Source organism: Cynara cardunculus, assembly GCF_001531365.2.
Source record: "Cynara cardunculus var. scolymus isolate 2C chromosome LG 5, CcrdV1, whole genome shotgun sequence".
Classification (NCBI taxonomy): domain Eukaryota; kingdom Viridiplantae; phylum Streptophyta; class Magnoliopsida; order Asterales; family Asteraceae; genus Cynara; species Cynara cardunculus.
In genome coordinates this window covers 31,021,097-31,035,298 of record NC_037532.1, presented here as the reverse complement: position 1 = coordinate 31,035,298, position 14,202 = coordinate 31,021,097, and the positions used below count along the sequence as shown (strand labels likewise).

Genomic DNA, 14,202 nt, shown 5'->3' with positions numbered 1-14,202 from the left:
ATAAATTTTTTTATATGTAATTACCTTTTTAATATATTTGTTTTATTTTATAGATGTAAGTATTTTTTTGTTAAAAAATATTTATAAACTTAATCGTTTAAAATATGAAATTCCATTGTTTTTTTTTCAGACTTTTTCTATTATTTTATCACATTTACCAAATTTATAGGTTATAAAGATGTATCTAACATATTTTTAAAAGTCCAAAAAGTTATTTAACAAATTTTAAAATGTCCAAAGACTTATTGTTTCAAAAAATTGTTCAAAAACTTAATCATTCTAAACACAAAATTTTAGTTGGATTTTTTTAGAATTTTCTTTTTTAAAATCTAGTTATTTTGTTCTAGAAATGAAATTAGATTTACCAAAAAAGTAATACAAAATTGGATCGAACCAAACATCCCCTTCACCGTAATCGGGGGGAAACTCGCGCGCTCGAAGTTACAAACTTCCCGCAAACGGGACTCAGGCTCTTCTCCGTCTTCAATTTACCGACTTCTCTCACGTTTTCTAGGGTTTTTCGCAGTTTAATCCGGTGAGTTGATCTTCGGAACACATTCATGTATGTATGTTCAAGCGATTTTCTTTTGATTTATTACTTTTTGGACTGTCATAGTGTTGAATATGGTTGAATTCAAGCTTAGTTGCTGTAGAATTTTGATCTCCGATTTGAGTCTCGCACATATTTATGTGTGAGGAATGTAATTATCATAGCATATTAGCATTAAATTTGGTGGAAAGTGATTTTTGATTTATTTTGTTTACGAAGCTTCTCTTTAGTGACTGATCTTCTTTCAGTTTTTTCTAGAACATTCCGTGCGCGGTTATTCTGTTTGGATATAAATTTTTTGTTTCTTGTCAGCTTATTTATGCAAGTTGATTATTTAACCAACTAATCTTGTTATGAATGCTTGATTGGTTTAAGCAATGGCGGACAAAGAGGAACCTCGGTGGATAATGAACCATCCGAATTGATCATTTCAATGCTTATGTGAGTCATTAAGAAGATCTGAAGATGGAAGCTGATAGTTTCAGGCAATAGGTTAAGATTCTCATGACAGCTTGACAGGTTGGTTACCTGGATCTTATGGTATGGTTATTATTAACGTCATTCTGGTAAGGTAGGTGTTTCAGGATCATTCATCAATGGTTTCATGACTCTCCGGTCTCCTCCTAAAGAGTTTGATGCACTTGATCTGATAACTTAACACAAAAATACTTAGAATTCTCTTTTGTCTTTATGTTTTGTGCATTTTAGTTCTTGGATTACCACGTTGAATGTTCAAGCGGGTTTCTTTTTGATTTATTACTTTACATAGTGTCATAATGTTGAATGAGCCCCAATTGGTCAAGGCCAGTGGTTTTAATCTTCGATTTATGAAGTGATTAGAGTCTCGCAACTGATGGAGAAACCTTATTTATAGTTTGAAAGAAGAACCGTCTTTCGATACTTCATGTTAGTTCTGATAGTCTTGAATTGGTATTACTTCATGTTATTCTTTGTTTGTTTGCCCCATTCTTAGTTATTTCTAATTGTATCAATTTCATCTCACTCAAACAAATCTGCCTATGGAATTCCTGACCCTTCTCTATGCTTCAACAGAAGTTCTTGCAATGGTTTTCTCCTTTGCAAAGCTCATGATAGAGAATATGAATAATCCTGCAAATAACGGTTAGGTGTGCCCGCCTTTGTTCCCTCGTCTCTCAACTCCGTCGCTCTGAGCCATGTTATCAGGTGGATTAAAAATCCGGTTTATTCCCATTTTTTCTTCTTGTTAGAGTCTCACGTTGGCTAGACTTGGACCATTTCTCTAATATATATATATATATATATATATATATCTTGGAAGTTGGAACCTTCCTTCTCTCCTCAAGGCTCTTTTGGAGAGTAAATCTGAGGGTTCAACATATTCTCTCACAAGTAACCTTGTAACCCTGCATTCTTATTCTTTTTGTTTTTGAAGAAATTCAATTTGTATCGTTTTAGATGACAAATATGAAAGCTTTGAAAGAACCCAAAATGTAGGAAAACAGCAGGTGATGTTCCAACTAACAAGATACCATTGGCCGAGAATAGCACAACTCGGCTTGTAGAGAGAGAGAGAGAAAAGGTCTCCATCTTTGTAGGACTGTAACAGGGAGAAGACTTGGTGACATTTCTAAATTGGGAAAAGCAATGCTACACTTACACGTCTCTTCTCTTTGTTGAGTCTTTTCCATCTTCAATCAGGTACCACACTTCTCTCTCTGAAACAATTAACAATGCTTTACGATCCTGCAAATTATTGAATCATAACACAAGTTCAATCCGGAGAAAGTCTATGATTAATCCTTGGCGAATCTCCATGACAAATAAACTAAGAATTTACGAAGTGGATTATCCCATATTGTAAGTATGTCCTTCTGTGTTTAAATTTTAGAATTGCAACCACAAGGGTGGTAGCGTGGTGGATAAAGTCAACGGGATGATAAAATCAACCTGGGTTCCAATCCTGCTATCTACTATGCGCTTGTGGCCATCGGGAGATTTACCTCAGGGCTGTGGGCAAAGCCTATAGTCGTGACTTTCCATGGGATTAGTTTGGGTGAAGACTGGGATCACCCATTTCCAAAAATTTAGAATTGCATGCATTTCTTGAAACTTGTTTGGTTTTCCTGCTGCTTTTTCTATTTATAGTTTCATGTTGAAATATAGATTTGGAACTTGATCATCATCTCTTTTTAAGCACAAAGGGTTAAAATGCTACAGATGAATCATAATTTTGTATTTGTAATCAAGAAAAAATCTAAATGTTTGTTGCAGGGCAGCCTATTGTTGTAATGAGAAGTTATAGGTGAAGGTTTGATGTTTTGGATGGAGCGTCTTTTAGTTAAAATATTTATGTCCTGAAAAAGTTCATTGGATACATGGCTCCGGCCCCTCAAACTGCTCCCACTCCAAAGTCATCTCGACCACCACCTTTTGGTTCTTCGCCACCACGAGGTCCGCCACGTTCCCCACCTCCTCCGTCTTCCTCCTCACCACCACCACGTTCCCCTCCGCCTCCCTCCTCCTCCTCACCACCACCACTTTCCCCTCCGCCTCCCTCCTCCTCACCACCACCACGTTCCCCTCCACCTCCCTCCTCCTCACCACCACCACGTTCACCTCCTCCCTCCTCACCACCACCACGTTCCCCTCCTCCTCGCTCCTTGCCACCACAAAAAGATTATGGTGCAGGATCTTCCCCACCATCTCCATTCTCATCAAACAAAGGATCAACTCCACGATCCCAGACCCCGCCATCTACCTCTACCCGTGCATTTGTTCCTTCATCAAACAATGCTGCACGCCACCAATCTCCACCACCTCCCACCAGCAAGTTGCATAAATCTCATAGCCACAAAACGCCTCATAGATCCACTGGTGGCTCATCTACTAATACAACTACTGAAGCGATTATTATTGGCTTGGTTTTGGCTGGTTTTGTGTTTCTTGCTTTTGTCACCATTTGTGTTACGTGCGGTAGGAGGAAGAGGAAGAAGCAGAAAGCGGAGGCTTACTATATGAAATCAGCCCCAGGTTTCGAACTTGACAACTATTTCTTCCCTACCCTCCAAACAGTAACTTCATAAATAGTTTTTTTTTTGCTTTTTGTAGGTGCAGCTGGAGGTGGAGACTACTACAAAAATCAATGGGCAGGTCCACCTCACGAGCATTTGATCAAATTCAAAACACCAGGGATGATGGGTACTCCGGTGGGTGCCGGTGGCAGATGGGCAACCTCACCATGGTCTAAAACGACCGGCAACCTTTCAGCCTCGGCAGTGCCGCCGCCGAACATGCCTCTTGCATTCAGCAAGAGCCATTTCTCATATAATGAGCTATCAGCGGCCACTGATGGGTTCTCACAGTCGAACCTGTTGGGACAGGGTGGGTTTGGGTACGTGCATAAAGGGGTTTTGCCTGATGGGCGGGAAGTAGCTGTGAAGAGCTTGAAATCAGGCAGTAATCAAGGAGAACGAGAGTTTCAAGCAGAAGTTGAGATCATTAGTAGAGTACACCATCGCCATTTGGTGTCACTTGTTGGATACTGTATTGCCGATGCACAGAGAATGCTTGTCTACGAGTATGTTCCTAATAAGGCCTTAGACTTCCATCTTCATGGTGAGTTTTTTTCCCTAATTATTTCTGTTAGAGTCCCACGTCGGCTAGACTTAGAGTCCCCTCTCGCCTTCTCTAGAGTGACAATCCATGCCTATCTAGCCTCCATTGGAGGGAGCATGTTAGAGTCCACATCAACTAAACTTGGACCATTTCTCCTCGATACATGTTGGAACCACCCTTCTCTTCTCAAGGGATTTTTGAGGATTAATATGGCGTTCCACATATTCTCACATGGTATTGGATCCAAGGTCTATCACTCTAGGGGATCTAAACTCATGGGGCAATCTGTACCCGTTTAGTCCCCTTCCAACATTCCCTTCTAGCCCTCTCTCGACAGTCTGGGACAATCTATACCTGTCTAGTCCTCTTCCAACATTCTGGGATAGTATGTTAGAGTTTCATATTGGCTAGACTTGAACCATTTCTCCTTAGTATATGTTGGAACACTCCTCTTCTCAAGGGCTCTTTTGGGGATTATCTGGGGTTCCACATATTCTCACAATTTTGACCCCAATGTAAATTAACTTTCACCATGTAAAAATGGTAACAAACTTAGATTTGCAGGAAAGGGTTTTCCTGTCATGAACTGGGAAACTAGGGTCCGTATCGCGCTAGGATCAGCCAAAGGACTAGCATACCTACACGAAGATTGTATGGCTCTTTCCCTTCCTATCCCTTTTGACCTGCAAACATAACATAACCACGACTGCTAAACATCTCTTGGAAACTTGCAGGCCATCCTCGGATCATCCATCGTGATATCAAATCTTCCAACATTCTCCTTGACCACAACTTTGAAGCAAAAGTAATAACTATAGAAACTCATTTCGCTAAAACAAAATTGGCTCTGTATGATGCAAAAATGTCTAATAGTCTTGATAAATTGTTCAATAGAACTTAAGTTTTTAGGACCAAACAATTGTGCATGCTATGTAAATGTCTTACAATAAGTCGACATGAGTGTCCTAATTTTTTTGAAATAGAGCGTCCTATTAGTTTGTTTAAATGGCATTATCTGAAAAAATGTCATGTATATAACAAATTTTCTGTAAAAAGATGCTTTATAATACTTCACAGAACCATTAGGCCTTGGCCTAGTGGCCACCTCCTTCCGTAAATGCCTTGCCTTGGGCGTGCCCACCCGGGTTCGATTCCAGGGGAGGACAGGTTGTCTTTTCCGGTGCTTGCTTATGAGGTATGGCAAGTAGGGTTCACAAAATGTGGACCACGGGGCCATGAGGTCCCCGCCATTAAACCTTATAATACTTCACAAAGTGTCGTATAAAAAAGCTAATAGGAAACTTTATTTTGAAAGTGTCCTAAAAAAACTTGTTAGGATGCCCAAATACGTCCTATAAACTCAAGTCCTATAAAATAGATTACCATTTCATTTAGACATTTTTGGCATCCTATAAAACCGATGTTCTTGTAGTGCTTAAAGTTGCTTGAAGGCCTTTTGGTTATATCATAAATGATACGAATTCAGGTGGCTGATTTCGGATTGGCTAAACTATCATCTGGGGAAGACACTCATATCTCAACTCGCGTTATGGGAACTTTCGGGTAAATTTACAATGATCGGATTTACGTGCACGTTTGTCATCCTTATTTTGTGGGTCCCACTTATAGGTACTTAGCTCCAGAGTATGCTTCGAGTGGAAAGCTAACAGAGAAGTCTGATGTATTCTCATTCGGGGTGATGTTGCTGGAACTCTTGACCGGGAGGAAACCAATCGATCCTACCAGTAACCAAATGGAAGATAGCTTGGTGGAATGGGTTGGTTCTGATCTTTTTGCCATTTTCGGTTTTCTAGCGTCGATGATGATTTCTTTAAACGAATGTAATGAATTCTGTGGTGAATAATTAGGCAGGGCCATTACTTGCCAAGGCGTTGGAAGATCAAAACTACAACGAGCTTGTTGATCCACGGTTAGAAGGCAACTATGAACCAAACGAGGTGGCTCGTATGGCTTGTTGTGCTGCAGCAAGCATTCGTCATTCTAGTAAACAGCGCCCCAAGATGAGCCAGGTAAGTTCATTGTTCACACCGGTCTAGGAGAGATGTAATGGATGAACCCACACGGGTTCAGTCTGTTCACAAAGACAAAGACATCAGTAGAATATTGCAAGGTTGGTAAATGGGTGAGTTAGGATAAGTAAACCCCTTTTAATCTCTTCCTTAAAGAGTATTTGTAGAGAGGAGAAGGATCTTACACACACATATAGATACATAGATGTGTATATATAAAGAGGGGGGGGGGAGGAAATCAAATGAGAAGGCGACAACCTACTAGAACGGTCAAATCACATGTGATTTACAACACCTACAAAAGTACATGGGCAAACACTCAACACAACAAAGGTCACATGAAACTCGGATGTGCAACGGCCGGTCAAAGCGGCCAAGGTCACGTGAAACTCGGTCGTGCAATGGCCGGTCGAGTTGTAAATCATGTGATTTACTATAGAATCACATGTGATTTGATCGTTCTCTCATTTCTCGCAAGTTGACTGCCTTCTCGTTTGAACCGCCACACACACACACACACATATATACATATATATATATATATATATATATATATAGGTTTTATCAACCGTGTCTAGCTGATATGGGACTCCAACATGCCTTTTAATGGAGGCTAACAAAAAAGCGGAGGTTTAAGAGAGATTCCAAAGGAATAAAAAATAGATGGAACAGATTTGAATATAGTCACCCCTATAACTGTGGATTTAGTTTTGGCAGAATATAAATGTCGTGGTTATGTTGAATTAATTTTTTTTTGGATTAACCTGGATATCCAACTCGCTATGTTAGCCGACTAATCCCAGGACGACCACCTGCTTTGCAGATAGCCCGGAGTCACTGCATTTGAATCTCCGCGGCCACAAGGGGATTTTTATTCCTTCTTGGATTTGAACTTGGGACCTTCTGGTACTTTTGACCTTTGGATTCAAGCTCAAACCAATCATGCACCACCCTTGTGGCTATGTTGGATTAAAATTAAAATAGATGGATTGTTAATCCCTATTAAAATATGATTTTTTTGTCTCAAGTGAATTGATTTTGCTATAGAATTATATAATATAACGTTAATAATTTTTATTATTTTTATTTTAAACGTATCAGATCGTACGAGCATTGGAAGGCAGTGGATCGCTAGATGATATCTTGAAACCACAACGATCAGGTTCCATGTCAAACTTGAACCAAAGCCAAGACACGCCAACTTCCATCATTTACGACACCAAGGCTTATAACGACGACATGAGGAAGTTCAAGGAGATGGTAAACTCGAGCCAAGAGTTCACAAGCAACTAGTCGGGAACACACATGAGTACAGGTCGAACCCATTAGTTCCCCTCGAGCAATGCACGTCTTGTACGTTTCAAAGAAATTAAGAAAGCTACGTATACAGTCATGTGCCACAAGACATTAATCTAAGGTTTACGAGAGAATATGTTAAAGTTATTGGGGAGATCATTCGTCAAAAGGATCAAAGAGAGATTAAAATAGTAAAGTAAGCGTATCTGATATATCCCATTCGATATCTGATATAACGCATGATAAGTAGATCGACTCTTACTTTTCAAATAAGCGTGATGTTGGTATGTATTTGCATTTACAATGTTTGTATACACTTTTGACTTTTTTTGTTGTAAAAAAATGAAAATGAAGTAATATACGTATATATTCAAAATATTTTGTACCATATTTTGTGGAATAAAATTTAATTCTGTATTCGTTCAACTACTTTGAGTGATTAACCGTATCGAATGATAACTTTGAACTTAATGATTCATTGTATATTTAGGGGTCGTTTACTAAACGCTTGCTTGATAAGTGCTTACCAGATAAATTTCCTCTTCGAATGAACATGACAAGGGCCAAGAATCTTACCGGGTAAGAGCAATGAGAATAATGTAGAGTCTTATCCGGTAAGTGAAGATGACGACTCTTAACCATTCAATACGTTTTGATGTACTAAAATCTTACGTATCAAGGTAAATTATAGTGTTGACTCTTATAGGTAAGCACTTACTGGGTAAACAACACCTTATTAGAAGTATCACGTAGGTCTTTTGTGGATAAAAATCTGCATTCGTTCATTCTTGTTTTATCAATGAAATTAAGACAAGTCAGATTTTTATATATATTTAAATTTATTTAATTGAAGTTTATATTATATATTTAAAGATATGTATTGATATGATCAGTGGACAAGAATGAAATATAAAAATTAGAACAAAAGATTTTTATTCGTTCAAGAAACGATATTAATTTTGCATCATTGTAATTATAAAATATTATATAAACTATTATGATTTCACAACCTAGGGGTCATTTACCGAAATGTTTATCCAATAAGCGTTTATTGATAACTAATAAGAGTCACCATTCTCACTGACTACCTTACTCAGTAAGATTCTAGTCTATTCAAACAATATCGTATGTATGCAACAATTTATCCGATAAATGTTAACTGGATAAAAATCTCGATTCTTATCATGTTCATCCGGTAAGATAAGTAACCCAATAAATATTTACTAAATAAGCGTCTGATAAACAACCTTAGGGGGTGTTTACTTATGACTTAATGAGCTTAATGGGTTAAGAGGCTTATTCACTCAGCCAAAATGTGGTGTTTACTTAGGGTTTATTTGCATAAATGGGAAAGGGCTCTTGTCCAAGTTCAGTCAAAAAAATGACAACCCTACCCCTTCACGTCTCCTTCATTGTGTATGTCTCCTTTTAGATCCCATCTCAGATTTCGCTTTTTGATTCTGTTTTCTTTTTCCATTCAAGAAGTGCGTCTCCTTTTCAAGAGCTCAATTTTGTTTTCGATTTTTTGATTTCGTGTTCGTTTTTAATTCAAGAACTTGATTCAAGAATTGCATCTCCTTCCAAGATTCAATAACTCGAATCACCACTGCATCTCCTTCCTCGATTGAAAAACTCGATTTCATTTTCGATTTCATTCCAATTTTTTTTAAGCTTCTAAGGTTCGTTTTTTATTTTGATTTTGATTTTGATTTTGTTTCCAATTTCGTTTTCATTTTCGATTTTCTTTGAAGTTTCTGATAATTTTTGTTTATTGTTGTCTATTCCAGATTTCGTTTTCGATTTCATTCCAAGTTTCGTTTGAAGTTAATAGTAATATTTGTTATCTATTATCTGTTCTCTACTTTTCTGTTCCAGATTTCGTTTTCGATTTCAAAACCCTCTTTACATCTGTGTTCTCTATTCGTTTTTCCATCATAACCCTCATCTTTCAAGTTTAGATTGTTCATTGATTGTTTATGGTGCAGATTGTTCCTGATTTCACAGATTTTTTTTATTGAAGTTTATCTGATGAATTGAAGGTAAAACGATTATTTCTATCTTTCAGACGGTTAATTCAGTTATAAAAATAAACAACAACAAATTTTTATTTAGACAAACAAATTTATCCATTCAAAACTTAATGAAAAATTTAGTAAACAACTTAGTTAGAAACCTCCTCTGTACGATACAACGCATTTTTTTAAATTTGTATATGATGTGGTGCTCTCTCATTGGCCAATAATATTATCATGATTTAACCAAATGGCCTTTGGCCTAGCGGTATCGTAGCCCTTGGCCTTCTAGGAGGTCAGGGGTTCAAACCTCACTATAGGTGAGGAGGGTGTATGAGTTTATTTATTGCATTTACCGTATATAAATATTATATACTTAAAAAAATTTTATCGTGATTTCTCATTAGCCATTAGTAATACTTATATGCGTCTAACGGGAAAAGACCCCACCTTTGCACAACACCAAATTAAAAGAAAGTTTATAACGTATTTCGGAGTTTATTTAACGCTTATAATAAAATTTGGCACCGTAAAAAAGACCCTTGGCATTTGAGGTAAATGGGTCATTTACCAAACACTTATCCGGTAAGAGTTTACCGGTAAATTTAACACTATCATTTACTTATCGGATAAGATTTTAGTCCACCAAAACAGTATCGTATGCAACAATTTACCCGGTAAGCGCTTACCATGATAAGAGTCTCCACCTTCACTTACCGGGTAAGACTCTTAGTCTTTGTCTCACTCTTACCGGATAAGATTATTGATCCTTACCATATTAATCCGATAAGGTAAAATGACTTGGTGTTCACTTACCCGTAACGTTTGGTAAACGGCCCTTTAGTTACAGAAATTAATGTTTGAAAATGAGGGTTTTAGCACATTTATTAAATTATTGTGACACAAAATTTATGTATAAAGATTAATATATGTAACACAAGCTTTATTATAATTTCTTAAAAAATGTCTCATGTTATTGAAACTTAAGAAAACCCATACCGTCAAAGTGAACGGGCCTTTAATGACCGGTTAAATCAGTTACATATCTCAGTCTAGGAACCAGTTATTCCATAACCGATTGCATACTAACGTTCTTTGGCCAGAACCAATTATAAGTGACATTTGTCCATCTCCGTTTTCGAGTTAGATATATTGAATACGTTTAATTACATTATTATTTTGTAAACATCCCAGAAAGAGAATTAGGATAAGTACTAAACAGAATGAAACCAAACTGAATCAAAATTCATTTGTTTGGTTAAAATACATATAATCTACCTTTGAAACTGGATCATTACATTCATAACATAACATGTCTTTAATCATGTTAATCATATATACTTCTAAATCAAGGATTTCATACCATTATATACAATATATATATATACCTGTACTTTGATTGCAGTTGTCCACATCAGCAACATCTCTAAGCATACAATACAGGCAACTTGAATGCTAGACTAATTACTTAGAATCAAACCAAAGGGTGATTGGCCCGACAGTAGCCGGTAACTCCACCTTTCAGGTCGGGGATTCAAGTTTTACAAAAATGCGAGAAGTGTGCATAAATCTAATTTACAGTATATAAATATTATATACTTCATAAAGAAAACTAGTTTGAATCAAACTTGATAGCTTACATTTGTATCATACATGTGGAACAACAAACTTCCCAATTCGTGGAGATCGAAGGTGTTGCGAGTCGTTTGTTGTTAAAATCTTTGGTATCGACATGCCTCCCGAGATTATAATCTCTGTATAATACCAAAAAGGGGAAATTTCATTTATCAGTGTAGTCATTTGCAAGAAAACAATGTTTTATTTGAGGGTCAGCTCAACTGTTAAATGAAGCTCAGACCTTGGGATAGAAACTAAATCGTGACATCTTAAACTAAGGTAGTTTCTTGTTTTGCTTACCCTGATCGATATACACACTACAAGAAAATCAGTTTTATAGGATGTCAAATATGTCTAAATATCATAATAGATTGATTTATAGGACCAAAAAATTGCGGTCCTATGTAAAGGGTACTGCAATAAGTTGGTAGAATGCTTTTGGACGTCCTAACAAGTTTTTAGGACTATTGAAATAAATCGTTCTATTAGTAGGTTAATAGGATAATATTTGAAAAATGTCTTATAAAAAAGTGTTCTAACGCTTCTTAAAAGTGTCATGTAGAACCCTGTACTTCAAACAAGTTCTAAAAAACTTGTTAGTATGCCAAAAACGTTTTATCAACTTATTGTAACACCTTTAATTAGGATGCACAATTGTTTGGTCTTGTAAAATAAACCTATAAAGCAGTCAATGAAGACATATCGCGTCCTATGAAGCCGATGTTATTGTAGTGAAAAAACTTTATTTTTCATGAATTGAGTCCCTTACCTATTCCTTCTCGAACGGAGATATTTGGCTTCATAATATCTTTCGAGTTCACAAGGACCATATCACCGAGATAAAGATGGTTGGTTGGCACATACACGCAGCATAGCTCTTCGGTACCTGTGGCTTTCTGAAGGATAACAGTTGACGTTATGAATCCAAAAGCGTATTCACCAACGCTTGGATGCTTTATGATCGCAACTTCCTTAAAAGCATGCGAACCTTGGCCTAAAAGAGCATGAATAGGAGTTATTTTGACTATATTTTGGATTGAATTTTGGGTAAGAACTTACCTGGTGAGATGGCTGCACTGATTTGTTTGGAGGCGGTGTAAATGTAGCTCATGAGCGGCATCTTCTTTATTATAAACTCGCCCAAACTGAGAAGAGAAGTTCCCAACCATGACGACATGAAAACGCCAACTAAAAAGATGAACGTTATCGAGGTTATGAATCCGAGACCTGAAAAAGAAGCCAAGGAAATCAAAGAACATTGTTTCAAGGATGTTTACGTGCCTCTAATATGTTGGTTTAGCAGAAACAATTAGAGGCTTTCAATTAATCTTTTCCGGAGAATTAGATGGTCTTCCTGTACAGGCCTTTTATTTGGTAGGTACAAGTGCCTGGAAAAGTTCTATTGCTATTTCGCGAGGCAATCCACATCGATGTAATGCAAGTGAAGGAAAAGACGAATCGGAGTTTGAAGAGGGGGAAGGAGAAGGTCAAGAGGTGGTCCTATTCTGTAGCAAAAAATTGGACTAATAGCTTAGAGACCGTTTACCAAGCGCTACCAAGTCATTTAACTTATCTAGTAAGCATGGTAAGGACCGAGAATTATAATCGATAAGAGGTGGCAACAACCGAGGTTCTTACCCTGTAAGTGAAGAAGAAGACTCTTATCCGGTTAGGGCTTATCGGGCAAGAGACTCTTGTTGGTAATCGCTTACCCAGTAAACATTTGGGAGATCCACCAAAATGGAGCTTTTCTTTTGCTCCAACAGATCATCCAAATTTTCTCCAAAATGGAGAAAGTATAAGAGAGAGTGGGGATATAAATATCCAAATCCGAAGAACTCTCTAGAACTAAATGTTGAAGAGAGGGAAATAGTTTTTTGTTGTTCCTGCTAATGAAGTTGATGTATTATCATTTCGTATAAAAGTTTCAAAAGTTGGGATACTGAATTTATTGATATTTTAATAATATAATTAATGTTGAAATCTTCAAAAGGAAGAAACTATTGGAGTTGAATGCAATTTTTTTTTTCTGGAGATTTTAGCTTTTACTTCTCCATTTTGAAGAAATTATAGAGGATATGTTGGAGATGTTATTAGCATTTTAGTCCAGGACTTCATTTGTCCTAAAATAAATGCAACATTTTAGTGCGATGGTGTTGTATCGGATTAGAAGTACACGACACTAACATTATCACGATAGATGATCGTGGCTTTTCGAACAGGACAAATGTAACTCTAGCAGCAAAGTCTGAAGCCATGAAGTTTCAGCAACAACATTGGCCACTCTGCAATACTCAACCTCGGCACTGGTGAGGGGAGAGAGTGGGTTGTCGTTTAGATGACCAAGAAAGAAAGTTATTTCCTAAGTAAACGCAATAACCTGAAGTGGAGTGGCGGGTATCTGGACACCCACCCCAATCTGTGTCTGAAGAGACTACCAAGCCGGTAGTGGGAGAGGAAGAAAAATTGTAACCCATGCTCAAGGGTACCTCAAATGTAGCGAAAAATACGTTTCATGGCAGTCATATGAGAGTCTCGAGGAGCATGCATGAACAAGCAAATTTGTTGAACGACGTAACTAATATCGGGTCTTGTAAATGTCATGTATTATAGACCAACAGCAAGACTATAAAGGTAGGGTCTGAGAGGAGGAGACCATCATTGATGCTGGGTTTGGCCTTGGTATCAACTGGCGTGTTAACGGGTTTACAAGTGCTCATTTTGGCACGTTTAAGAAGCGTTTCAGCATATCTCCTTTGATTGAGAAAGAGAGTACCCTTAGATCAATGGATCTCGATTCCCAGAAAATGAGAGTGGTCCCAAATCTGTCATCGTGTTGTTCTTTGTCTCCAAAGTCAAAGAGATTTTACCACTAAACATGGTATGTTTTGAGGAAGCTATGTTTTTTGGAAAGCAAAATCATTACCATATTTTGTGGCTTTACAAATTGAATTAGTTTTTTTTTCACAACCACACACCTATATATATGGTTGAAATTTTCTCTTTTTAAATGCATCAAAATTGTATTCGATTATTGATAGTGAATTTCTCGGTGGTCTCCTCCGCCCGTGGTGTTATTTTTCCCGATTTGGGTTTTCCA

The 14,202-nt window shown here is 37.3% G+C and overlaps 2 protein-coding genes across 2 annotated transcripts in view; one reads left to right on the top strand and one right to left on the bottom strand.

The window, feature by feature from the left end:
• Positions 1-2,907: 2,907 nt before the first annotated feature.
• Positions 2,908-7,470, top strand: LOC112513312 (proline-rich receptor-like protein kinase PERK4). Its single transcript, XM_025119541.1, has 9 exons — positions 2,908-3,070; positions 3,329-3,562; positions 3,653-4,147; positions 4,712-4,798; positions 4,882-4,952; positions 5,634-5,710; positions 5,777-5,924; positions 6,016-6,177; positions 7,279-7,470. The coding sequence occupies exons 1-9, from the start codon at positions 2,908-2,910 to the stop codon at positions 7,468-7,470; spliced, it is 1,629 nt and encodes a 542-aa protein (XP_024975309.1).
• A 3,662-nt stretch (positions 7,471-11,132) lies between these two features.
• LOC112513617 (protein LIKE COV 3-like) overlaps positions 11,133-14,202 on the bottom strand; it is a 19,776-nt gene continuing 16,706 nt past the window's right edge. The window contains exons 4-6 of the mRNA XM_025119936.1: positions 12,162-12,329; positions 11,872-12,096; positions 11,133-11,239 (exon numbers count right to left, since the gene is read on the bottom strand). Of these exons, the coding sequence (XP_024975704.1) occupies positions 11,133-11,239; positions 11,872-12,096; positions 12,162-12,329 (500 nt within the window). The remainder of the gene's footprint in view (positions 11,240-11,871; positions 12,097-12,161; positions 12,330-14,202) is intronic.

What these genes read in the sequence shown, in the direction of transcription:
- LOC112513312 (XM_025119541.1), top strand. Translation starts at nt 2,908, where the DNA reads ATGGCTCCGGCCCCTCAAACTGCTCCCACTCCAAAGTCATCTCGACCA. An exon ending in CTATATGAAATCAGCCCCAG is followed by an intron (nt 3,563 to 3,652) that starts GTTTCGAACTTG and finishes GTGCAGCTGGAG; the next exon opens with GTGGAGACTACTACAAAAAT. An exon ending in AAGATAGCTTGGTGGAATGG is followed by an intron (nt 5,925 to 6,015) that starts GTTGGTTCTGAT and finishes GTGAATAATTAG; the next exon opens with GCAGGGCCATTACTTGCCAA.